At 35.1% G+C, this 27,569-nt stretch overlaps 1 protein-coding gene across 2 annotated transcripts in view; it reads right to left on the bottom strand.

Annotated features, from left to right (window-relative positions):
• Window positions 1-210: 210 nt before the first annotated feature.
• Window positions 211-27,569, bottom strand: part of LOC145664348 (uncharacterized) — a 506,205-nt gene continuing 478,846 nt past the window's right edge. For both annotated transcript variants that reach the window (XM_081730966.1, XM_081730965.1), the window contains one exon: window positions 211-904. In XM_081730966.1, the coding sequence (XP_081587092.1) occupies window positions 801-904 (104 nt within the window). In that variant the 3' untranslated portion in view covers window positions 211-800. The remainder of the gene's footprint in view (window positions 905-27,569) is intronic.

Below are 27,569 nucleotides of genomic sequence, written 5' to 3'. Positions count from 1 at the left end.
GGGACCACCGAAGATTCATACTCTTTCAAACAAACAAAGTATAGTACAGTACTATGTTGGTCATTTAGCAGAAGTAGGCCCTAAAAGTGAGGGGCAACGCACAGGGACGTCGTTACCCCACTTCCTAAAAAATTGCAATGGCCAAAGATGGGCACGGGGTTAGGTACATTTTTACCCCAGCTATTTAGTACACAAATTAAAAGAAACAGATATCTTTATTTTATCATTTATTTCGGATATGAGATCCGCAACGAGTATTACAGAGTTTATGTAATGTTGCTCATTCATATATTACAGAAAATATCACTTAACATATCCACTGACACCCGGAGCCGTTCTACAATGTTCGGAGAGTTACTCCAATCCATAGCAGCAATGAACATGTTAATTTTATTTAAAAGTATTCTTTTGATGTATTCAGGAGAAGTGATACGAAATGTTTTTAAAAAGCGCTAAGATTATTTACAAAAAATAATTAATAATAATTATATATGTTTATGTATCACACACTTTTGTTGGCAAAATACACTGTGGAAAGGCAGTATACAATGGAACAGTACTTTCCTAAAAACAGATGCAAAGCGTAAAAAAATGCAATTAAAGCATTGTTTCTAAAAACAGAAATTTACATACTAAAAGAAACGTATGTAATTATAATCGTATTAATAAGAACAATAACGCTCTGTTCCTTTTTTGTTGCAAAAATGCTCAATCTTCACTTAAAAGACAAACTACTTCAAAACATCACACGTGATTTGTGACTGCACGGTGTATAAATTCACACCTAAACTTTAATGTCTTTATAAACATCGTAATTTCTGTATTTCGTACTGGCCCTTTACATGGTTGATATAGTAATCTTCTTCCCATTGTAATTCGTAACATTCACAGCCCACCAGAAAACCTGAAACGAAAAGAAACACACCGTATTAATAAGGATGACAGTAACTAAAACAAGGAAGGTTCATGAGTGAATATTACAAGATTTTCTGATTGAAATTGGAAGAAATAAGTTATTGTAAATATATACTGTCATTATAACGTAGTTAAATTACAATCCAATGTAATATTTATAAATAAATAAAGAATAGTATATTTGACAGTTACTTTAATGTTAATATTATTTTTACATTAAGTTCCATTTCTCGTGCTCTTGTAGTAGCAATCGTGTCAATCGCTGCCGCTTTCCTTTCAAATTTTACAATGTGTGTACGGTTGTTTTACGTTTGAACTGTTTTTCCTAAAACTTCAAAATAAAATCATTTCAGTTCTTCTTCGCTTTTAACTTTCATCTTCGTTAGATCTTAAAACATACAGTACTTCAATTTGTTTTTCAATACATTAAAAGGTAATTACAGGTAATATTAACATTTTACAACGCAGATTTTTAGTACACTGTAATATTTTTAAAGGCCAATTGTAGTTGAACTTCAATTATCCGAATTCCAACTATCCGGATCGATATCAGGAAATCAAAAAATAAAATAATGTTCAACGAAAATAAAAGAATTGACAAAAGGAAGCCAAAAACGAAACTGAAGATAACCATATGGAAGAAATATCAGTTGAAGATATGCAAAACATCACCCTGAAAATTTCTGGCTGTTCCGAGTGCAAGGCAGGTGATAGAATAGTTACAATGCGATTCTATAGACCCAGGATATCACATTTTGAGCGATTAAGAAATTATTCGTAGCGCAATGTTCGAATCTCAGCAAGTGATTGCGAATGTGACGACACGTCTTCAACTGAACCTGAAAATGGATTTATAGCGAGTGGTGCATTCGTTTATTTTTATACTGCCTTGAACTGGATGGAACACCAACCTGAATGTGACTACGCATAATTTCTTTCCATCTAACGTTTGTGGGACTTTGGAAGCAGCTAAACGAGTGTCTATAGCAAAACAGTCAACTCCATTGAGTTATGTTTTACTAAAACACCTAAATGATGTAGTATATACTAAAGTACTGTATTTGTATTTATTTATTTATTTATTTATTGTATAACAAGTGATTTTATTATCAACGTATTTTAGGCCTACCTTCTTTTTATTAAATAAAATAAAAGCGATTTTAGAGAAATTTTCATCTCATCTTTTTGATAACTGCTTCATTTAGTCGGATTTCTGCATATCCGGATTGCTCCTAACAACTATTAGTCTGCATAATTGGAGTTTCACTGTGCTATAACTTATTAGTAATCGTGCTGCACTTAGAAAATTCTGGATTTTTCCGAATTCCGGAATTTGTCCGAATTTCGAAAATTTTCCAATTTTACTTTCCGGATTCCGGAAAGTAAAAATTCCGGAGTTGGCCCTATCTAAAATAAATAAATAAATAGAGTTCAAATATGTATAACATTCAACAAAATACTATAAGATGAAATCTCTGTGGATTCACCTTTTTTTTTCCATATTATTAAAATCAACAGGAAAACAAGATAATATGAACTTTTAGACTTCACAGCACTTCGTAATGAAGTGGTTATCATATTTCAGGCAATGTTTACCCTAAGCGTAGTAACTGAGCGAGACACAATTTCTCGATAATAATGTCTCAAAACCATCAAACAATGTCTCAACTTTTAGTCTCTAAGCGATTTCTAAGTACTAAATTTCTATCTACAAGAATTTCTCAAGACATTGGTAACTTAGTTTCGTAGTGTTCTCCGAGCACTAGGTTACTATATACATGAGAAATTTTTATGCGCTGATCTTCATTTTTACATTGTTTGAAAATTATTACTAGCTGAACCTGCGCTCTCTACACAGCGCATCATTCACATATGAGCAAGAATCTCCTTGTCATTCCTCACAACATCTGTACATATCCCTATTTAGACACGATTGAAAGACGTCTTGATAAAACTCGCAAGAAGTACCATAATGGGAAGATTTTTTCGATTAGTTTTTCAATATCTGGTACCGTTTGCAAGATTTGAGCCTAGTTCCGGTTGCAGTCTCTAATTCATGTATAATCAGTGTTTTCTTTCTTCTTGTATGCAATATGTAATAAGCAAATACATTACATACACAATTAATTATAATGTCAGAGATGTTGTATGTCTTCATTGGGCAAAACAGTCCAAACAATATAAAGATTCACCTTAGCTTGGAGAAATAGTTTTCCTTCGGTTTTCATAATCATTTGGCCATGATACAAATGCCTGAGAGATATACAACTCCCGTGTTGTGTTGGAATGTATAATGCTTACGATACGATTATTATTATTATTATTATTATTATTATTATTATTATTATTATTATTATTATTATTATTATTATTATTATTATTATTATTATTATTTTGTTTCGGGCCTGTCACTACGAGACACTAGGGTTGTCAAATTTGTAAAATCAGAAAGGAGGACATTTTGACTTTAAAAAAATCACTGAAAAAAAATTGCTTTTACCGAAACTTAAGTTTGTTTCCAATTATATCAAACAGCATATTTTAAAGAAAAAAAGAAAAATAATATAGAAATTAATACATTATTACAGGAAACTAATACAAAAATACAACTACAAAATGATGACTCAGTAGCAGGCAGCAATACTAATGATACTTTTTGTTCGTTTGAGCTGCTTCTATCAATAATTTGTCACTTAAGAACCTATTATAAAGAATGAGTCAGAAAAAACTTGGCCAGTAACTTTGACCAAAAAAGTAGGTAAAGAAATGAAAAGAAGAAAGGTCGTTTGAATACTTTAGTTGACTATAAAGTAAAAAAAATAAACACACAAAAGATATCATAAAGAACTAATTATGGGAAAATGCTCGTACATTACTTTTAATCCGCTTCATAAGAGTTCGCACATCTTCTGTTATTTGATTCAGGCCCGTGCTGGCCCACCGGGACACCGGGACGTGTCCCGGTGCGCCCTCCGAAATATCACACTATAAATAATGGTACAAGTTTTTAGTAATAAATTCTTACAGTTTTATTGGTAAAGAACCCGTGAAAGGTGCAGTGCGCCCTTTACATTAGGCGCCCTTCCGAGACCACATCAAAGATGAACGATTTTATTTACTCTTCTGTATAGCACAGTTCTGTACAATAAATACACACAGTTACTGTTGGCGAAGAACCCGTGAAAGGTACAGTGCGCCCTTTACATAAGGCGCCCTACGAAACATCACATTAGGGATAAGTGGTTTTGGTTATCCTGTATACCAGCTTTGTTTAATAAATTCAAATACTGACTGGTAGCACAGAACCTGCGAAGAATACAAGGCGCCCTTTACATAGGATTTCCTGCGAAATATCATATATATATATATATATATATATATATATATATATATATATATATATATATATATATATATATATATATATATATATATATATATTTAATTTTATTCTTCTGTATTTCAGTTTTATATTATAAATTCATACAGTTGTTATTGGCAGAAAACAAGTAAAGAGTGTAATCACTTACAAAAATATTATAAAGTTATATAGCTATACAACGAAACAATGTGATACATCAAGAATAGTTCGGATAGTCAAACGTACGATGAATTTATGTAATACTACATTGATACTAGTCTCTAATTTACGAGTTTTACGGCATCGAAGCTTTCACAGTCTGAATACGCGAGCATATTGATTGTTTGTGTGTGTTTTAAAGCAGTGTTCGGATAATCAGTACCTATTGTGTTTCTAGGGTATAGCTATATTAATTTCCATAAAATGAGGTCTTCCTGTCACCACGTCATGACGCGTCCTCAGGTTGTGGATCGAGGAGAAGGCCTCTGGGATATAGAGGTTAGCTGCGAATATACTGAGTAAGCAGTCGCGGACAGACAAGGGGTAATAATCCAGCTTGAGAATTTGGTGTGAGACTAACAACCTCATCCTGTAAGAAAAGGATTGTTCAGATAAGTTCGCAGAATCCTCGAATCAGAACTGATAACTTGGCACGAATTCCGCAAAGTAAAATCGACATAAGATTTGGAACATGAAATGTAAGAAGCCTCTATAGGGCAGGCGCGTTAAAATTTGTAAAAAATGAGTTTAGAAATAGAAGTTGGACCTAGTGGGATATCAGGAAGTTAGATGAGAAGGAAATGGAGGAGTCAAGTCGGGAAATTTTACGTTCTTTTACAGGGAATAAATTAAAAATTACCAACTAGAAACAGGGCTTTCCGTTCACAAACGAATACGTAATATCAGCAATTACATAGGTTATATTTGTTAATGATATATTTTCTTTTACTTCTCTTAAGGGTCGGTGGTGTAATATTATTTTAAATACACATGCCCCAACAGAAAATAAGGATGGCGATTAAAAAATACAGTTTTTACGAAAGAATAGAATGGGTATTTGATCATCTCCTGCAATACCATATGAAAATTCTGTTACGCGGTTTCAATGCGAAGGTAGTACCAGAGGGTATTTTCAAACCGATTATAGGGAATAAATGTTTGCATAAGGAAGGTTGTGACAATGGCGTTAGACTCGTGAACTGTGAAATATCCAGAAACCTTATCGTGAAGATTACAAAATTCCAACATCGCGACATTCATAAATATACTTGGACTTCATCAGATGGAAAAACACATATTCAAACTGATCATGTTTTAGTAGACAGAAAAGAACAGTCTAGTACAACTGATGTTCGGTCGTTCAGAGGAGTTGATTGTGATAGTAAGAGAGAGACTATCGTTGAATAAAGGAAATATTCAATATCTGAAAACGAAGCGGTTTAATTTTTTTCTAAATAGAGGAGAGTCAGGTGAGAGGGAGCCAGATTAAAGTGTCGAATAGATTCTCGGTTTTAGAAGGTTCGGATGGAAATAGTGTTCACGATACTTGGTTGAAATTAGAGATAACATTAAAATTTCAGCAAAAGAAATATTAGAGCACGCAGAAATACGTAGGAACAAACCATGGTTCAACCAGGAATGTACTAAAGTAGCAGAGAAGAGAAAACAGAAGAAACTGCGTTGGCTGCGAAATCCGAACGAAATAACTACATAAAATTTCATTGTCATCTCGCAGTGAATTCTAAAACTTCTAAAACTTTTAGAACAAAGAAACGCGACTTTTGAAAGTTAAAATTAATTAACTTGAAGATAATAGTGAAAACAAAAACATTCGGAACATGTATAAATGCATTAACGAACTTAAGAAAGGCTATCAACTTCGTGCTTATACATTAAAGAAATCTAAAGGAACAGTTCTCACTGATACAGATAGCATCTTAAATAGATGGAAAGATTTCTTTGACGATTTGCTTAACACATAACCAAAAACTAATGCGCGTGGAGAAAGTGAAATGCATGCAGCATGACCGTATATTCCAGAACCTAACCAGACAGAAACAGAAATCGCTATTTAAAAAAAAAAATAAATAAACACACATCTCCGGGTGTAGACGAAATTCTAGTTGACCTAATTTTAGCTGGAGGGGAAAAATTGTAGAGCAAAATACACAAACTCATTCTCATTATCTGGAACAAGGAGGAATTACCACAAGATTGAAGAGAATCAATCATTGTTCCAGTTCAGAAGAAAAGTAACAAAACAGATTTAATAGTTATCGAGACATTTCTCTTCTGTCAACATCCAATAAATCGTCTTAAACATTGTATTAGCAAGATTGACTCTATACGCAGATGAAATTATTGGAGATTATCAGAACGGATTTAGGTAAAATCGATCAACTATCGACCAGATATTTACCATTCGACTAATACTTGAAAAGAAATGAGAGAATACAACATCCTGGCACATCAATTATTTACTTTAGACTCTGGTAGGAGGGAAACATTGTACAACATGCATACAGAATTTGCAATACCGAAAAAGGTAGATTAATTAAGATATGTTTAAATGAATCCCAAAGTAAGGTTCGAGTAGAGAAATTCTTGTTCACGAGCTTTCACGTTGAGAATGACCTGAAACAAGGAGATGCGTTGTCGTCATTATTATTTAACTTTGTTCTGGAGAACACGATAAGGAAAATCAAAGACAGCAATCAGGTCCTAGAGCTGAATTGCATTTGCCAGGTTATGGCGTATGCTGATGATGTAAATTTAATAAGTAATGATATTAATAGAATGATAGAAAGGAATGCAGAAATCTTAATTAACGTTTGCAGGGATATAGGCTTAAAAGTAAATGCAGAGAAAACTGAATAAATGGAAGTTTGTCGGGATCGTAATACTGCATTTTATTGATTAAAATACCAAATAATATTTTCTTTCGACGAAGTGGATACTTTCAAATATCTAGGACCATTATTGATAGACCAAAACCATAATCACAAAAAAATTTGATGTCAACTGAAAGCAGAGATTTCGTGCTATTATTCAGTTAAAAATCTTTTGTTGTCGCTAATTCTCTTGAGTAATTTGTAGCTCAAAATATAAAACGATAATTATGCCTGTTGTGCTGTGTGGTTGCGAAACATGGTAACTGACTGAGGGAAAATCGCAGAATGAAAGTATTTGAAAACAAAATTATGAAACCAATATTCGAACTCCAAAATGAACGGGAATGGGGAAAGGCGGAAACTTCATAAGGAGGAACTGCATAATTTTATACTGTTTACCAAACATTGTTAGGGTCGTCAAGTGTAGGAGGATCAAATGTTCATTAGATGTAGCCAGAAAGGAAGAAATTAGAAACGCTTTCGAAGTTGTAACTGGAAATCCAAATAGGAAAATGACCGTTAGGAAGACCGAGGCGCAGATGGGAGGACAATATTAAAATGGTTCTCGCAGAGCTTGAAATATAAAATAGAAACTGGGTTCAGTTTTCTAAGGACAGAAATAAATGGAGAGCTTTTGTAAACGCGGCAATGAGCCTCCTGCGTCCATAGGCGTGCTATATTAAGTTGTTGATACATTTAGCTTCTTTTTATTTGACAGAAATGTTATTACAGGAACTAAAAAGTTTTTCTGTAGTAAAGAGGATTTCGATTCGAGGTTAGCTATTTACGTTAATATTAAAACAAATTTGGTGGTGATTTTCATATAAAATGGCACCCATACTTTCTTTCAAAGTCTCTCTCTCTCTCTCTCTATATATATATATATATATATATATATATATATATATATATATATATATATATATATCCCGTTTGTATAGGCGCCCTTTTAGTAGACTTGTCCACCGCCCTCATTAGTATCCCAGCACGGCCCTGATTTAATTAACAGCTGCAGTCCACTTGCGACGAAAAGTTTTCAAGTCAGCAGCCTTCCCTTTTGATGTTTTCAATGTTCTTTTAATGTGGGCCCAATATTTTTCAATTGGCCTAAGTTCAGGGCAATTTGGTGGATTTGCCTCTTTTCGAACTGCGAGGATACCCTTTTCTTTATAACAATCAGTGGCTGCTTTAGAGTAGTGAGAGGTACCAAGATCTGACCAAAAGAAAACAGAGTTACTGTGTGACATCACAAATGGATACAAGCGTTTTTGTAAACACTCCTTCGTATAAATTTCGCCGTTAATTCTCCCTGTTGTGATGAACGCCATGTTTTTTACCGCATGAACAAATAGCTTGCCAAATCAAATATTCTTTGGGGATATTTGGATGCCTTCCGTTGTTTAAATTTATCGTGCACATCTCCCCTCTTCAGTGCCTCGTAGTACTCCTTTCCGGGAATTTGACTGAAATCAGCGACACAATAGGTTTCGTCGTCCATAATGCAACATTCATATTGAGTAAGGTGCTGATCATAGAGTTTTCTTGCTCTGGATTTTGCCGTCAGTTGTTGCTTTTCGTCTCAGTTAGGTACCTTTTGCACTTTGCAAGATCGTAAACCTTTCCTTGCTTTAATTCTGTGCACTGTAGATTGGGACGCTTTGACCACACCAGCACTGCTTTTTCCGATAAATTCGGATTTTGACGCAGCAATGCAGTAACCCTTTTCTCCAGCTTTGGTTGGCTAGTCCCCGGTTTTCTATCTGAGCCAGGTTTTCTTTCAACAGTTAAATCTTGTGTGTACTTTTTAATTACATTTTGCACAGTAGACCAAGAGTACTTTACGAGTTTGCTTAATTTATTTAAGGACATACCTGGATTTTCGAGGTATTTGTTCACAATTAGTTTTCGTTTTTCTAACTGACTCATCGTTCTTTACCACACCACGCGCACTGCACAACTGACAATCTATTTGTGAGTAAGATCGGTAGTCTGTCCTTGCTTATGCACAGTGCTGCCAATGTTCATCTTATATACTAGAAAATATGGCGGGAGGAAAGCGGCCAAATTTTTTCTGACTCATTCTTTACATTGTGACACACAAATATGTTTCAGAATCACCATCACTGCTATAATTCATACAGATTTGAAGTCAGTCTTCACAGTATCAACACTAACTCTATTTCTAACATCTGCCCAAAGTAATTTCATTCTTGAGAATATTCTTTCACATTCTGCATTATAATTCGATATGGAGAAAATGTAAGATGCTATGACGAACACTCCTTAAAAATTCGTGCATACTTTTCTTCATCAGATACAAGTTCCTGAAGATTTCCAGACGAAATTATTTCCTTCAGTAAACAATATTCAACATTAAATTCATAAATGTTAAGATCATCAATTTTTAGCTTTCTAACAGCAGACAGCAAGGAGTCAAATGAAGGAATTTGGTTTGTTAATTCATAGTGCTAATAACTTATTTATTCTACCTCCATTCTGGCAACCATGAAACTTTGTTGACTTGTTTTATTAATTAGTGTCCAAACTCGAAAAGGAGGACAAAAGTGCGTCCGGCTTGGATTCAAAGCAGGACATCAATTTTTATGTCCAAAAACCGGACGGTCCGGCTAAAAGCCGGACGTCTGGCAACTCTATGGGACACCCTTTCCCTAAGCACTTTGTTAAATTTTAGTAAATAATACTAAGATTTCGGAATTTAAGAAGGAAAGCCATTTAATATTGGCAAAATGCCTTTCAACTTATCAAAAAGCCCATACATTGGTAGATGGTGTTGATGACGTCATAACTGCCAGGCAGTCACAATTTTATATGCTACGTGACGGATCCTTATACTAGAAATTTTTCATGAGGCAGGGCCTATGTGGTACTCGTATGTGAGACATTATTAAGAAAGATAAACAACAATAGACACAATCTGCTAATTAAAAGTAAAATTTTGATCTGTCGTGCGGCTATCTGGATAACGTGCCTGCCTTTGGGGCGCGAGCTCATGTGGTCTGGATCCTACATTAAGCTGTAAGTCTACGCCTCATATAGCTTCGCTGCTCAAAAGAACGCTTAAACTCAAATCACCTCAACTTAAAAAAAAAAAAAAAATTGTCTCGTATACACTATATAAAAATAGTAATTTTTTCCACCAGAATAACTACCAATTATTAATAGCAAACAAACGACATTCATTTTTTGCGTCACTGAAGTTCCTTTGTCGATTTTCTCGAAAACTACGCATGAGAATTCACCCCTAAAGCATGTAATTTTGTTCAGCTTGAGCTTGTGATCTATCAATTGATACAGGCTTATGATGTTGCATCTTTGCACAATGTAGCTATTAGCTCAGGGCTGCAAATAACCACTCGCCCGGGGCGAATGGCTCATCGGTGCGGGCGGGTATTTAATATCATACCGAGGGTAAGTAAATGATTTCTATTGTGGGATGTAGTAGCATTTTTGTAGTAGCATTTTTGCGGGGCTAGTAAATTTTGTTGCTTATTTGCATCCGTGTATTACCTAATGGTAATTTTAGGAAATATCTCATTAAGCAGAATAATATGTACTATCCTCTCGCCGAAGAACTTAATGAGGGCATAGGGGCCCCAGTGGCTCAGTGGTAGAGCGTTCACCTCTCGTGCATGGGGTCCTTGGTTCGATCCCAGGTCCAGCCAAAGTGAGCTTTGTGGTGGACAAACACCGCCTGCGTGGATTTTCTTGCGGTTCTTCCGTTTCCTTCCACTTTCTTCATTCCACCATTTCACTCATTTCTCATCATCATCACTGTCTCCTTTAATCCAGCCTACAAAAATGTGGGACATAGAACTTAAAGATTTCATTTCATTTCTTCTGTATTTGTAGGAGGAGGATACACTCTACATAACTGCAATCGAATTCTTCTTTTTTATGTCTTGATTTGAAAACAATGCTCTCCAAAAGTGGGAACGTTTAGTTTGTATAACAGTGGAACAGAAAACAACAGTGCAAAGGTTATTCCACTTAGTGTTTGTTACCATTCTATGAACAAAATCAGGAGATTACTTTTATCATTGCACGTAGCTATTTACCCTTCGTAGAGATGAATGGTTCACACCTTTTGGACTTGATGTTTACCCTCTTAATAACTTCCACGTCTACCCTATTAAACTAAAATAGAAAACAATGGCGTAGTTAGTACACTGAGTGAGTAAGTTACAAGGTTTGTTATAATTGAATGAACAGTATTGTTTGCGTTGACGTGTGATTGTGTATTAAGGTACGCAATGTTGACTGACTTGTTATTACTTTTTTTTTTCGTTCTTTTTCTGGAGGTCTGTTTCATGATGCAGCTGACTGTGCAGATAGAATGACTGTAGGTCAAAGATCTATCGCTACGTACTTAAGACTGCTGGCGCCTTATATGTATCAACACGTAGTTTACACATTCAGACAGAGTCATGCATTGCTATGCTTCAACCTTGTAAAAGATACTTCGTTTTGATCACACTTGCAATCTTTTGTTTACCATATTTTCTGTCCGTAATTATGACTTGTATGAATTTTTTATAACATTGCACGTGTGCCTGTGGTGCACGTGATTCCGGCTCACAGATCTGGTTTCAGGTTGGGTTTCAGATTCAGCACTGCATCATGAGGGACTAGAAAGCTAAGCTCACTTCCCACTTTTTTTAAAATTTTATTTTAGTGAACAACTGGTAGGTGTGCATATAAAAAGGCCCGCGGCTTTTCGGTTCAAATTTGGTCACAATGGGCTTATGAGATCCCAAATAGTGTTTTCAAAAAATCATACGGCATAAATCTCATAATGTTGCCCAAAATTATGATGAAATTTACAAACTATGGGCAGGTACATAAAAGGACCCGTTTTCTATTGAAATTTAGTGGCAATGCATTCCTGAGGTCCAACATAATATTTTTTTCAGACCGCGAAAACCTCATAAAATTGCCCACAATTACGATCAATTTACCATCTATAGGCAGGGTAAATAAATAAAAAAGACCCTCGGTTTCTCTATTGAAATTTGATCATAATGTATTTTTGAGGTCCGAAATAGTATTTTTCAGCCCGCGGAAACCTCATAAGGTTGCCCAAAACTACAATGGAATTTACCTCATATGGGCAGTGTAGATAGAAAAGACCGCTATTTTGTGATTCAAATTTGATCCTAACGTGTATCTGCGGTTCCAAGTGGTGTCTTCACAAAATTGCACACTGCGAAAACTTCAACAAGTTGCCCTAAGTCCTAATGTTGGAGCAATATGCACATCCACGAGAAATAAGCTCATATGTAGACTCGATATATTAATAAATCAGTTTATGTTTAACTGTTACTACAAATATGTAGTAGGCCTATGAGTAAAATAAAAAAAAAATGTGACTACAAATGTTACGTAACTGTTACTATACTACCTAGTTATATCATAAATATTGTAAAAAATTTGGAGTGGCGCTGTAGGCATCCGGAGTGGCACAGTGCTGCCATTTGTGTATAAAGCGTAAGATGCATGTAGTGTGTGTTTGACTGTTTATGACATACGTTGATATTGTACTGAGTTCTGATGAAGTGGGGCGATTACGAAAATCGTGTAGCAGTAATTGCACTACACAAGGTCGGGAAGACAGCAGGTGAGATTTTCAACCTCCTGAAACCCCTACAAATCAGCAAGAAATTCGTGTATCGCTGTATGGCGCGATACACTGAGACTGGAACGGCAGCTGACCGCACTAGGAGTAGCAGACCACGAACGGTATGAACCCCGCAGGTCCAGAAAGCAGTTGCAGCAAGAATTCGAAAAAATCCTGTTCAAACATAAAGTGTGATGGATGCTGAGATGAACATCAGTAGAAATTCCATATCTCGTGTGCTCAGGAGTGACCTATAAGAGGCGTATAAGAGGCGGACTGGTCACTTTCTGACCCAAACATTAATGTCGCAGGGGGTCCTTAAATCAAAGAAACTGTTGCGGCGTTACGCCAACAATCTGCACACAAAGATTCTGTTCACTGACGAAAACGTGTTCACAATTGAGCAAGCCTACAATGCCCAAAATGACCGTGTGTATGCCACCTCATCTACTGCAGCTGCTGAAGCAGCTCTAAGGGTTCAGAGGACACACCATCCTGCCTCAGTGATGGTTTGGTGGGGAGTTAGCTACTCAGGCACAACCCAGCTGCATTTTTGCGAAGATGATGTTAAAACATCTGCCGAGGTGTACCAGGACACAGTGCTAACACCTATAGTGAAACCACTGTCTGCTACCATGTTCCCTGGAGAAAGGTGGACCTTTCAACAGGATTTCGCTCCAGGCCACAAAGCGAAAACAACCCAGGACTGGCTGGCACAGAACGTCACCGACTTCATTTCTGCCGCTGGTTGGCCTTCTAGCAGCCCGGACCTTAACCCGTTGGACTACAAACTTTGGTCAGACCTTCAGGCGAAGGTCTGCCATAAACGGCATGCATCTATGGACAGTCTCAAACAATCCTTGACCCGAGCAGTGAACAATTTTCCCATGGACGTGATGCGTAATGCCATTGACCAGTGGTCGGACAGACTTCGTGCCTGCATCAAGGCCAAGGGGGGACATTTCGAAAAATGATTCATGAGTCAGGTGTACAATATATCAATGTAAAACATGGCCAAAATAAATTGCCTTGGTGTTAATACTCTCTGTGTTATTCACATTCAAACTTGTGACAGTATTTACGATATAACTAGGTACAAATATGTGGCCAACATAGGGCAACTACGTGGGGAAAAAGGTATGCATACAAAGCACGACGAGCACATAGCATGCACATAGGAAAACAAATGGCAGGACTTCTCCTCTTGTAAATGTCGGAAAATTCGTACGCTCACAAAGTTATTTTCGTGAAAGATTACAGGAAATATAACACGTTGTTCATTACTTGGAATAGATGTCAAATATATAGCTTAAAGTTTTGCAAATAGAAAGAAATACCAATTAACACACATTGTCACTGTCAGATCACGTTATAAATGAAATAGTCTAAACACCATCATTTTTTGTTGTGTGAACGATGAAATTCTTGATCTTGATCGAACTAATAGGCATGGCCGACGCCACAATAGCAGTTTGGATCAGATAAAGACGGCTAGAGTGGGCTTCAAGAACGCCATCTTAGCGTTATTTGGAACCTCAGGAACACATTGTGATCAAATTCGAACCGAAAAATCGTAGGCTCTTTTATCTATCCCGCCCATAGACCATAAATTCCATTGCAATTTTGGGAAAGCTTTTTAGGTTTCAGAGATATGCAATTTTCAGAAAACACTATTTGGGAGTTCAGGACACTTTGTGATCAAATTAAAACCAAAAAGTCCCGGGGTCCTTTTGTCTACATCCTACCGAATAACTTAAAAACGATGAAGAACATGAAAAACTTTAAAAGTGTTCTAGATGCAAGTATCTACAAATTTGCATAATGTACAAATTTACGTTAATCAACATAAAATCATGAGATCTTAGAATCATAATAGAGGCTAAACCAATCATTAACGCTATAATAGTGATAAAGGAAGAATATTAGTGCTCCTACGTACCGAAAGTTATTAACAAATGAAAATACATATTTTGTTGCTCAGGTTTTTACACTTTTTAAAATTATTGTCATGGTGAAAATTATTCAGTAAAACTTAAAAAGGACGGGGCGAGCTCAGGCAAAAGCCTTAAAAATGAGTTAATTTCGGTTTAGAAAGCCACAAATAACGGCAACGGGATTTGATGTACTAACCTTTTTTCACTGAACTAAAATTTGCCTGTTCAGAAATATTTAGCTTTAATGGCATGAAAGGACCATCATGTGTGTTATCATAAATCTCGCAAATCTGGTATTAACATCCTGTTAATGTTCTTACATACTAACATTTTCATTCAGACCATCGAGACCTCCAAGAATTTAATTTCGTACATTGCATATCGCTTGATCATTTAGTTTGTCATTATCTAGTTATTCTTACAATTACCATCCAATATTCTTGGGAAGAGCAACTCTTTTTTTTTTAATTCTCGAGTGACGAAAGGAGAGAAGAAATTTGGTGATGATGAAAAAACAGAACCTCCGCACGTAGGTTGATGTCCTATAAGCAGTGGCGTATTTAGAATTTTGTTTCGGGGGGCATGCACAACATGGGGTAGCAGGGGGGCAACTATCCACCTGAGTTTGAGAATTAAATATATATTAATCGGTTGCCTACTGAAAGACTAGGAAATAATGTACTAGGGAAAAACGTGAAACTCGTGTTTCGGTGGAGGATTTTACCCCCCCCCCCCCAAGGCAAATCTGAAATGACGCTCCTGGGCGATTCTCAGTGTTACGCACGGGACATTCGTACACAAAACTGCTTTTTTAAACAAAAATGTATTTTCAAATAAAATAAAAAGTATGTCAAAATTAGGGGAAAAATTATTAGTGCATAGTTAAATAAAATGAAACACTCAAAACAATTGCAAATTTGAGTTATAAGCCAAAATTAAGCGTTACGCACGGGACTCAGACAAAAAGCTCATTTGACAACCTCAATTTCATTGGATATTCTCTGCGATTTATGGCAGCATTTTCATTTTATATGCCATCACTTATGTTCTACATTCATTCTCCTTACTGTGCATTATATTTTTTAAATTGGAAAATAGAATTTAATTAGCTTCACACTGTGTTTTCCTCTTCGACTCACCGTTACGCACGGGACAGAAAAGTAACCATGCAATTGTTTGGCTGTTCTAAGACTGTTATTATGCAATATCCTTACTAAAGAGATTGATATTTTAAGATTAACATTTGGACATTAACAAGCACAAAAAAATGGCATCCATAATTTAACTTAAATGAATTAATTACATTCCAAAGTATCAAAGTCGAACTTTGCTAGGCAACTCGCTTAGTGTTATTACCATGTCTTTAGGGTATTTGAATGCTGATTGTTGGAGTTCAAACCACATAATGTTGTACAACTGTTGAGCTGCTCGATCCTCTGTGCTAGCTACCAAACGTTGAGTCGTTTTGAACGCTGCCATTATCAGGTGAAATGCGGGAAAGTGAATTGAAGGAAAACAGTTGGTTTTTGGTTAATTGGTATGATTGTTTGTTACTTCACAGTGAAGATTCGCTTTAGTGTGAGCTTTTTAAATAAGTAATATGGATTCACAGGCAAGTAACTCTGTTCCATATAATATTATCAGTGATGAACTGAATCGATCAACAAAAACAATGAGTGGCGCTGAAAAGGCTAGAAAACATAGCAACAAGGTGAGACTGAAAAATGAAGTGAGGATGCAGCGTTATAGGCAAGTTAAAAGATTTTTCCTCACATCCCTTTTGCGAAACTCTTTCAGCATTGCATCGTTGTTGACCATTTAGAAGAGAAAAACACTCTAAAATGTGAAGAAGAACAAGGTGATTCAAGTTATAGATTGGTTCATGGAAAACGAAAAGAGTGCCAGTGTACAGAATGATATATTCACCAAGTGATGAGAGCGACATTAATTCAGAACACAACTTTGAAAACGATGTCCATAATGATATTCCAACCCTTCAACTGTCGGGCTCAGAATGGACAATATTAGAGCACGTGTATTTCTCCTAGTGAAATTTAATTGTGGTTCTTCCAGAAATAGGATTAAATATCGGTATGCATGTGTGTCTGAAAGTGATGTAGAAGAAGATGGGAACATTAGAGGAACAAGTCTGAAATGCATGGACAACAGTTGTACAAAGTTTTGTTTTGATGAAAAGAACAGATGTGTCATTTGATCAAGTTTTAAATATACTTCATGCACCTAATTTTCTGATAAAGGGTGAAAGAATATAGTAAAAAGTTGCAAATCCATTTGCCCACTACAAGACTGTCGAACCAACCTAGATACCTCCCTTTCTAATGAAAAGAAAAAAGTGCGATTTATCATGATAATTTGTTTTTAATCCTCGTGGTAAATGTTTCTATGTAACTTAACGTAAACGTTTTTGGTAGTTATGTTTAGTTATATTTGATTTAGTTTCTCTCAGCAAATTCATGTTTCTTTGAGTTAATATAAAAGTTTATTCTTCATTGTTTAATCTCAATAATAATAAATACGTATTGAAATCTTAATAACTTAATTTTATTCACTTCCTTGGATAAATCTGTAAATGTCCCGTGCGTAACGTTACGCACGGGACAACATTTCTATACCCCATGAAATACACAAGGAGGGTAATAAACAAATTTAATAAGTATCACTAACAGGCTAATAATAATTCTACTTTGGACCAAAAGTTTCAATACTTTATCCTAGGGATGGTACCGAGACCGAGACTAGTCTCGGTATCGTCTCGGTCTCGTCTCGATAATACGAGACGAGACCGAGACGGACTTTTATATACCGAGACGAGACCGAGACCGAAACGGCCTTTTACATACCGAGACGAGAACGAGACCGAGACAGACCTCTATAAATCGAGACGAGACCTTGGTCAGTCTCGAAAGTCTCGGTCTCGTCTCGAATATTGACAGCTATTTTTGCCTTTACTCAAAATTTGTTTCGTTGCTGTGTGAGATAATATGGGAATGGTTGACTGATGTACAGTGGCGTATTTAGGGGTAGGTGTAGGGCTCAAGCCCTTCCCGAAATAAATTTTTTGATCATTTTTTCGCATTGCACGTACAACACAAATGTTTCTTACCCGTTCCTCAAGCCTCTGCCGAAACAAAATCCACTGCTGTTGTATATAATCTTCTCCTTCTCTCTCTCTCTCTCTCTCTCTCTCTCTATATATATATATATATATATATATATATATATATATATATATATATATATGATCGATCCAGGATATGATCAAGGGAGGGACTAGATCATACTTTGCCTCTTTATCCAGTGTAAAGCAGGATTGAAGCTTATTTTATTCAGTGTATACCTGAGCGTTAAGGGGGGATATAGCCCTTCCCTTGGATCCGCGCATCATTCATAATTAAAAATGCTGAAAATTTGTGCCATGTTGTGTGAAATATTGAAGGGAAAATTCTTCCAGATACTCTGCAATACCACTAGATAAACAAGCAGTGTTGCCAACGCAAAATAAAGTTTTATTTTTTCAAATTGCACTATGTAAGGTATTACCTATTTCTAATTTAGATATTAAATAAAACTACAATACCACATACATTATTCAGTGTAACAAAGGACAATACAATATCACCAACATCAACATTTTGGAGATCTCTAAAACTCAAATGGCATAGACGGTGCAGTGCGCATCATTTGTATCTTAGCGTCAAATACTATGATCGTGGTAAAATGTATTTCGAATGAATGAAGGAACAAAGTTACCAGAAATGGAAAATTTAACTTTTTCTAGACTTTACTTCGAAAACGCGCTGACATATCACGTCTCATCATGTAGATGCTTCCAAAAGACTTAAGTGATCATAATGTCATTTACAAAAATTGTTATTTTAAACCGTTTCAGAGATAGCAAACACATGGATAGTGGTTGTTATACTGCTTAAAATAATGTATTTGTGTTAAATTTTTATAATGATTGTTGCTTTAGCTTGCTTCTATAACATTACAACAATAGTTTTTGGTGGTTTTAATTACAAGTCGCAGTTCCATTATTTTAAGTAGTGTTGCCAACTTAAAGATATTGCTAAATAATATTCTAAATATAGTGCAAATAACGTAGCTAAACTGTAAAATATTTTAAAATTACTCTTAATTTGTTTTATGGTACAAAAATGTTTTCAAAAGATGATTTTTTTCGTAGTCTTTATAATGTTAATGTCAATGTCAAAGTTTTGGTTCCAGCAATGCGTGTAAATCAGGGTGGATTGATTTAAATCAGTCTGATTTAAATCACGATTTTAATCAAGATTTAAATCACTTGATTTTTTAAATAAAAATCGTTGATTTAAATCAAATTCCGAAATGAATTAATTTAAAGTGAAAGTAAGTAAAATCCCGTTTCTCTTCTGTTATTCCGATTATGGAAGATAATAATCATAATACAATGAGACTCAAATGTATGTAAGCACAGCATGAAACGAGTATGATGTGGGAACTATCAGGGAAAATCCCGTTTGAACGGGTTACGGGTGAACCCTGCTTTCTTCTCTTTGTAACACAGGGTTTTAAAATTTCTGTTCCAACGGGGAAATCACCATGGACATTTAAGATGAAAGCTCTTTTGTGTTCATGTCTATTTGTTTGTTTCCAGATAACAGGGGCGTATTTAGAGGGTTCGATCCCCTCTCCGAAACAAAAAAAGAAAAGTAAAATTTTGGGCGAAATTTATGTACTAAATACATAGAAGTTCCTCGGGATCGTAATACGACAAATTTTGGATGCGTTAAAATATCGAATAATACTTTTGGTAAAGTGGATACTTGACCACATTGCAGAACATGCCGCGATCTGCGATGTGATCGCAGAAAATTTGCCGCGCCTGTGCAGGAAAAATTGTAAGAGGAAATAAAATAGCCAACAGAAAAGTATAAAAACGTGCCTGCTATGTATAGATGTCTTAAATGCACGGACAACTCGCATTTGAACTGTTTTTCACGTCACATAAAGCATATTTTTAACAATCACAAGTGTTTCTTCTTCTGGAACTGATCATCTTGATTTTTTTTATTTTGGAATTCCTGCAGGGAATTCGTGTTATTATTCAGTTAAAAATCTCTTATCATCGCGAATTGTTCGAGGAATTTGAAGCTTTAAAATATATAAAACGATAATTATGCCTGTTGTGCTGTATGGTTGTGAAACATGGTCGCTTACGCTGAAGGAAGAACGCAGACTGAAAGTATTTGAGAATAAAATCCTGAAACGAATATTCGGAACCAAAAGGAACGGAAATGAGGAATGGCGAAAACTTTATGATGAGGAACTGCATAATTTATACCATTCACCAAACATTGTTAGGGTCATCAAATCTTGGAGGTTCAGGTGGGCAGGACTGTAGCGAGAATGGAAGAAAGTAGAAACGCTTTCAAAGTTTTAACTGGAAGTCCAATCGGAAAACGACCATTAGGAAGACCTAGTCGCACATGGGAGGGCAATATTAAGATGGATCTCGCAGAAATAAGAATACAAAATAGAAACTGGATTCAATTGAATAAGGATAGAAGTCAGGAGAGCTCTTGTGAACATGGCATTGAACCTCCGGGTTCCATAGGTCATAGAGTGAGTTAGTTAATTTTAGGCGAAATTTATGTACTTTATATGTATTTCGTGCCGCTAGCTAGTTCCAATTGTTTAAAAATATGCCCCTGCCAAATATCAGTAACTTTCGTGAAAAGAAAAGTGTCATGTTGATATACATTGCTGTACTTTTTCCTTAATGCTTAAGAAACATTGTTTGGGATTGAAATAGGTTAACGATTGGGATTTAATTCAAAATTAAAACCCAATACTTTCACTTAAATGACATAATTAACATTTAATACTAATTCCTAATGTTTTTTCTTCAGTTCGCGACTTGTATCATGCGAAGAAAAAGATTTGATTTAAATCAAAAAAATCGATTTAAATCAAAAAAATCAACAAAAATGATTTTTTTGAAAAAAATCATGATTTTTTTCCACCCTGGTGTAAATGCAAATTGTAACTAAAATTAAATGTGACTGATAACTTTTCAGTAACCCTAGTTGTTCCCCTAAGCCTTAATCCTGATGTACACAAAACCATGGTTAAAAGTTCTAATTACACTCTAGTTACATTTCATTTGTTTTAGTTTGACCACCGACCACCTCAAACTCGATCCATACCATATAGCTATGTGCAATTATTCAAGGACTTACAGTTAGTAATACACATTGTGTTGATTTTTGGTTTGGTTTGTTTTAGCTTAATATCCCACGATTATGCTGTGTGTCTAAAGGTGACGTGGAGCTAATGATTATAATGGAATCCGAACCACTTCGGTCGTTCAACTGTACTCTCACCGGAAATCGAATTCGGGACCACGCGAACCGAAGTCAAGCGTGCTAGCCACTAGACCAAATGGACATTTTGTTGATTTAAATCATTGATTCAGTGTTGTCAGATTCGAAGATCAAAAATTAGCGTGTCTGTGCTCCAAAAGTAGCGGATTTGAACTATTTGTAGGCCAAATATATACAGTAGAAATGAATTATTTGGCAAATAATGACTGGTACTAATTGAATAATTTTAACATGGGCTGAAAAATGTGTTGGACATATTGCAAGAAATTATGATCGATGGACAAAAACAATTCTAGACAGGATACCGCGAGATAAATACAGCCTAGGAAACGTCCTTATACAAGAAGGTTTGACCAAATCAAGAACAACTGGGTAGTAACCTGAAAAAGAATTGCTCAAGATATATAGTTGTGGAGAAGACTTGGAAGGATCTTCATCCAGCATTGGGTTGATAATGGTTGATTATGATTATGGTCATGATTTTATTATGTCTGGACCTCAGTGATAAACTAAACCAAGTCATAATTTCCTAATTTTACAGGAGAAGTGAAAAACCGGTTCCTTAAGTAAGATTTATAGTGCTGTTTTTCAAACTATACTAAGTAGTTACAAAGTAATAAGATGCTTTTAGACTTAACATTATTACACCACTAGAAAGAACATAATCTATTAAAAAAGTATTGTTAACTCAATTTCAACCAAAAAGTTACTTAGCATAGTCTATCTCTAAAGTTCACACACACACACACACACACACACACACACACACACATATATATATATATATATATATATATATATATATATATATATATATATATATATATATATATATAAAACTTTTACTAGGTAAGGTAGGGTAAAAAAGGATCCAAAATTTAACGAAATTCGTATAGCAAAAAAAAAAAAAAAAAATTGATTTTTCATATTGCAGCAAAACTACGAAAATTAATAGAAAAGAAAACTAGAAAGTTAAGAATCACTTGTTTTGCCGGGACAGAGAAAATAGATACATATATCTCGAATTACCTATATACTTATATGATATAATATGTATGTCCATGTTTCGCAAGTAATTTTCAATCAATATAAGATTTCAACATAATGAACGCACGATTAGTTTTCTCGAATAAATACCACATGCACCGCTGAGAGCTCAGGAATAAGCTTAATCTATGTAACGGCACTGGATATATGCTTATGTAATACATTACGACCTTATGAACTTGCATAAGAAACAGAATGTACTTAAAGTGAGACGCGAACTATAGGAAACATCGGACTTTGAATGTAACTTGTTTGGTGATCCAACCCGAGAACACAGATAACAAAGATGAGTGCCGTAGCTCCCACCACAAGGTTAAAGAAGTTCCTGTTTTAAAGTGTCAATTAAACACTGATATGTGAAGCGGTAATAAAGCATTTGGTCTATTTGAAATAAAATATAATGTAGTAATAATTTACTGTATTTGTTAAGATAATGAACGTTATATTCTGTTTTTAAAATGATAGTCAAAGCAACTGAGAAATTGTAAATTTCAATTTCGGCGCGATTAAATACATGCGTACTTCTATGTGTTGCGTTATCCATTAGGAAGTATTGAACAATATTGATTCAAAGGAAGGAAATAAACTACTGTATAGTACTGGAGTTAATTTAATAGAGTAAATTGTATAGGCAGTACTGAGGCTATTTCAGACAAAGTCTATTGCTGAAAGTGAAATATAGGTTACTATTATTGCTTTATCCCAGGTATGTTATACTCACTGATGATTGAAGCTGGAAAACACACATGGAAAACATTAGCGCTAGCAAATTAGCTACGAAGAGGTACATCACAACATAGAAAAATAATTCTAAGTCAAGAATGAAGGCAAAAAGTAAGAAGCGGAAACGACAGACTGTACGATAATAATACATTCACAATTTTAATTTCACACTATTTATATCGAGACTTTCGAGACGAGACCGAGACCGAGATCGAGACAAGCATCTGTTGACCGAGACCGAGACGGCGATTTTTGACTCGAGACGAGATCGAGGCCGAGACCGCTACTTATCAACCGAGACGAGACCGAGACTTATAAAGTCTCGTCTCGTCTCGTCTCGATACCATCCCTACTTTATCCTCTGCAATTACAAAGGAAAGACGAAAAATACATGTTTTCCGTTACGCACGGGACAGCGAAACATGACATGAGAAAACTACGATTTTTGCCTACCAGAATAAAACATTAATTAAAACAAAATTGTCAAATTTTTGCCAAAGGTCCACTTCATATTTTTTTGCTGTTGTTCATATAATTACAGATTTAAAATTTGGTTTGAAAATTATTTGAAAATTGGGATATGTGAACAGCACTGAGCATGGTGTAGAACAAATAAAGTTTCTGTGGTCAAAACCTAGTAAATATATTTTACAAAAAGATTTTAAATGTCCCAGTATATAGTTACATTATTTCTTAATAGAAAAACATAAATATCATAGTTTGAAATTAATTTTGAAAATTTACTGACAATGGACCACTTGCCAGAGAATCGCCCTCCTACAAACACACATTGGCTATTTGTAATCTCATTTCAACTTAACTGATTTCATTTTAGAGGAAAAAAAATGGAAATATTCAGTTTTATCTGTGAACGTTTTTACCTGAAAGAAAATCTTGAGACAAGTTGAAGTTGAAATATACTGATTGTAGTTTTAATGGCAAGAATTGCAGACTGGTGAATCTTACGTGATATGATACAAAAATTTAGCAGTGAATCTAACCTTTTATTCTATTCGTAGAAGAAAAAGGAAGCATCCTTTTGGCCTACCTAATTTCCAGGGTTACTTATTTCCCCCTCTTGATTTTCTTTAATTCAAAACTTTACCTTTCTTTATAACTAAACGATGTAAATACACCTTTGCTATAATAACTAAAGTCGTCTCCTATCAGTTAGGTGTTACTGACGACAGCCGACTTGAATCACAACTAACAACGGTCGAAAGTATGATAGGAGAAACTAAAGAAAGTAACAGTAACAACTAAGAAAAAGAAACAGAAGAGTAAAATGAACGAAAGAAAGTAGAAAAGAACACAGCTCTTACATGGAATGAAATTTGACATAATGTTATTTCTGAACAAAAAGCATAAGAAAATGGAAAGTCAATAAAATTCTTAGAAATGGTAAGCATTACTGTTGTACGTGGAATGCGAAAAACTAACAAATTTATTTCGGTGGGGGATTTGAGCCCGACAGCCCCTCTAAATAAACTACTGCGTATAGGTAAAGGTTTTGAAACACTTTTTTTTTTTTTTTTTTTTTTAAGTTTGCTTGAGCTTTGCACAGACACTTAAGTTTTAAGTTGTATTCATTATTGCACAGATTTGTATTGAATGCTACCTTGTAAATATACAAATGCTAGAAATTGTAGATTTTAGACTGAACACTTCTAGACACAAAGCTTTACAAGCAAAGGAATATGAAGGAGGAAGTGAGAGAAATACTCACGTTTCCAAAGTAAGACAAATCACAAGTGCAAAACTCCTATTTGAAACCTGTATCTGATTACAATTCCACGAAATTCTTGAGATAAAGAGATTTGAGCTCATATTTGTCATTTTGAAACGAGAAACAACACAAACTATTCCATAATTCACGCCATAATATTCTAACGTTACACATTTTGAGGTTTAATTTCCCATTCTCAGGAGGAGAACTTTCAGTTCATTGTATAATTTATTCTATGATTACTTTCTAGTGCTTTCATAAACAGCTAGCTCTTGAAAAATTTAAAAACATCATGTTAAGAAATTTTTACTTAAAATTTTTTGCTTTCTGTACGTCAGAAACGTGCTTTTACTTTTTTCAAGTATTACTAAATGATCGTTAACACTCAGTTTCAGAACGCAACATATCACACTTATACATGTGGAAAACTTGTGCATCAATGTTGCAAACTATAAATATTTCGTCTTACTGATTGACAATATTGAGTATCCCACAATCTCAATAAGCAATCAACTGGAGAATGGAGGTTCTTCCTTACTCCATACTTGATAAGGTTTATGTTGTAGTTTAGGTCCAATTTCCACTACTGAGGCTGCATGACACATGGTTTTATAGTTTAAGGTGGAATTCGAACCACTATAATGCATTCAATACTCTCCCACCGAGAACTGAACTCTGGACCACATACATTGAAGACGCACGCACTAGCTAATAGACCACCACAAAGGTGTGGTATTAAAAAATCATTGGTAATGACTCCAGGAATAATGCGGCACAGTAGACCTAGAACGCAGAACTATATAAGATGGTAAGAGGATATTCCCACTTTGAAGCCGACTATAAAGTTTTGAGGCCAGGCCAGATTTACCCACTTAATTATTGTATAATTTATTTGCTTCATTTTAGTCACCGTATTGGCTAAAGCTGAATTATGAATTTAAATTGATGCTTAAATATGTTCAATTTTTCTGATCATTCTTATAGTTGGATAGCACGGATTAACATTTGTTTCTCTTATACGTATAATATTAACCTCAACAATTTGTTTGGCAAGCAGTTTGTTTGTATATATTGCTCAGAAAGCGAACTAAAACTCTGGGCGAATTGCCCAGAAATGAACGTTCATTAAACGCATCGAAGATATTACTCATGATGATTTTAAGTTATTAGGATTCATAATTAGAAGTGGTATGTAGTACAGTAATATTTAAACACTTTTGAAAATATATTGCTTATATGTACGATCCAAGCTGGAATATGCGGTTGTTATTTGGAGCTCCTCGCAACAAAAGTATCGCCAATAAACTGAAAAAGTTCAATCACAACTTCTTAGGTATTTCATATACATAATAACTGGAATTTATCCCTCACTTGAAAATCATAGTACACTGGTAGACAATTTTAATGTTTACTCATTAGAACAAAAGGATAATATTGCAGATTTGATCTTCCTTCAAAAAATAGTTTTAAATGAATTTGATTGCTCAAACTTTATATCACTATTAAACTTTCCATGTTCCTTCACTTAGAACTAGAACTAATAATATAGGTCACTTCTATTGCCAAAAGTCTAAGATCACATAATACTGAAATCACCGATTTGGAGAATATGTTCTGTCTACAATAAATTATGCCAAAAACATGATGAAGTTGATATATGCACAATGACCTGTAAGGTACTTAAAAAAAAAAACTGCTGTAAAACTATATTATAACATTTCAACACTGTAATTGGGCATCTGCTGGGCTGCATTAATCCATCTGGAGACCCGGGGCTAGAAAAAGTATGTGGCCCATGCTGACTTCGTCTAATACATTTCTGTGGAAGTACACTTATGGGAATATGGGAAACTAAGGGAATATGTTTCATATTTTTGGTCATATTTTGTTTTATGATGATGATTGTATCTTTATGATTTTTTAAAGATAGCAAGTTGAGATTTTGGTCGGAGTGGAGGCCCTGTCCACCTGGAGACCCGGGGCTATAGGCCCCCTCTTAATCCGGCAATGGGCATCTGTCCGTTGTGTTGATAAATAAATAAATAAATCTGCATTCTCGCCCCCACACATTGACCAGCGAGTATTATTTTGTATGCACTTATATTGAAGGCGGACGCTAGACCTAGACTGAGACTGAGACATATAGAGAGTAACATTAAGCAGTGTGACTTACGCAATATTGCCAAGTCTCTCGTGAACAGCAACCAGAGTTGCAGATTCCGTACTAAAACAACAAAAATTTGTGTTCGGTTGTTCTGCGTTAGTATACAGGGAAAAATGCCCATACTTATTTTCTTGAAATAGTTTTCTTCGTACTAATTAGAAAGACATGTGACTTCGTGATTATGTGATAAGAGTCCCCCTGGACACACCGTATACTGTAAGAAAAGATAAGCATGTTATTATCTAGTCATTTGAATTATTTATTCAGTTAAATGAGGCTTTTCTTTGAAAATATACCGCCCTTTGCGTATCAGCGTAACAATAAATCTCATGAAAATTAATTTTACTTCTGAGTTGGTAACAATGCAAATATGGTTGGATATGTTTTGAACAACTTCTCTTGTTTTACGAGTGTCTTTCAGCTTCATCTTAATATGATAGCAAACTATTTTTTGCTCTTTAGTCAGTGTCACAATTACAAGTTTGTATGAAAAGAATAGAAAATCCTCCTAGAACAAGGATAAAGGTAAACAGCCTTCTGCTAAGGTGTCATGTTCATCTGAAGTTGTGGTTTCCCTGCTTGCAACTTGTCTTTTGGATGTAATAACAGACGGTGTCTTCATCAGATTCCTATCCTTTCGTAGCAGGTATTGTACAGACCAATTATCCATCTTGTTATAAGCCACTTACAGGTGAGTGAAAACAACAGAGACACCTGAACATCTTACGTTGTGTGCTGCTTAAGGCTATGGTTTACATTGTATCTCATAAGTAGATAATTCCTCTGA

This window comes from Thermobia domestica, chromosome 11 (assembly GCF_964235325.1).
Source record: "Thermobia domestica chromosome 11, izTheDome1.hap1.1, whole genome shotgun sequence".
Taxonomy (NCBI): domain Eukaryota; kingdom Metazoa; phylum Arthropoda; class Insecta; order Zygentoma; family Lepismatidae; genus Thermobia; species Thermobia domestica.
Note: the sequence above shows the minus strand (reverse complement) of the source record. Positions and strands in the feature narration are given on the sequence as shown.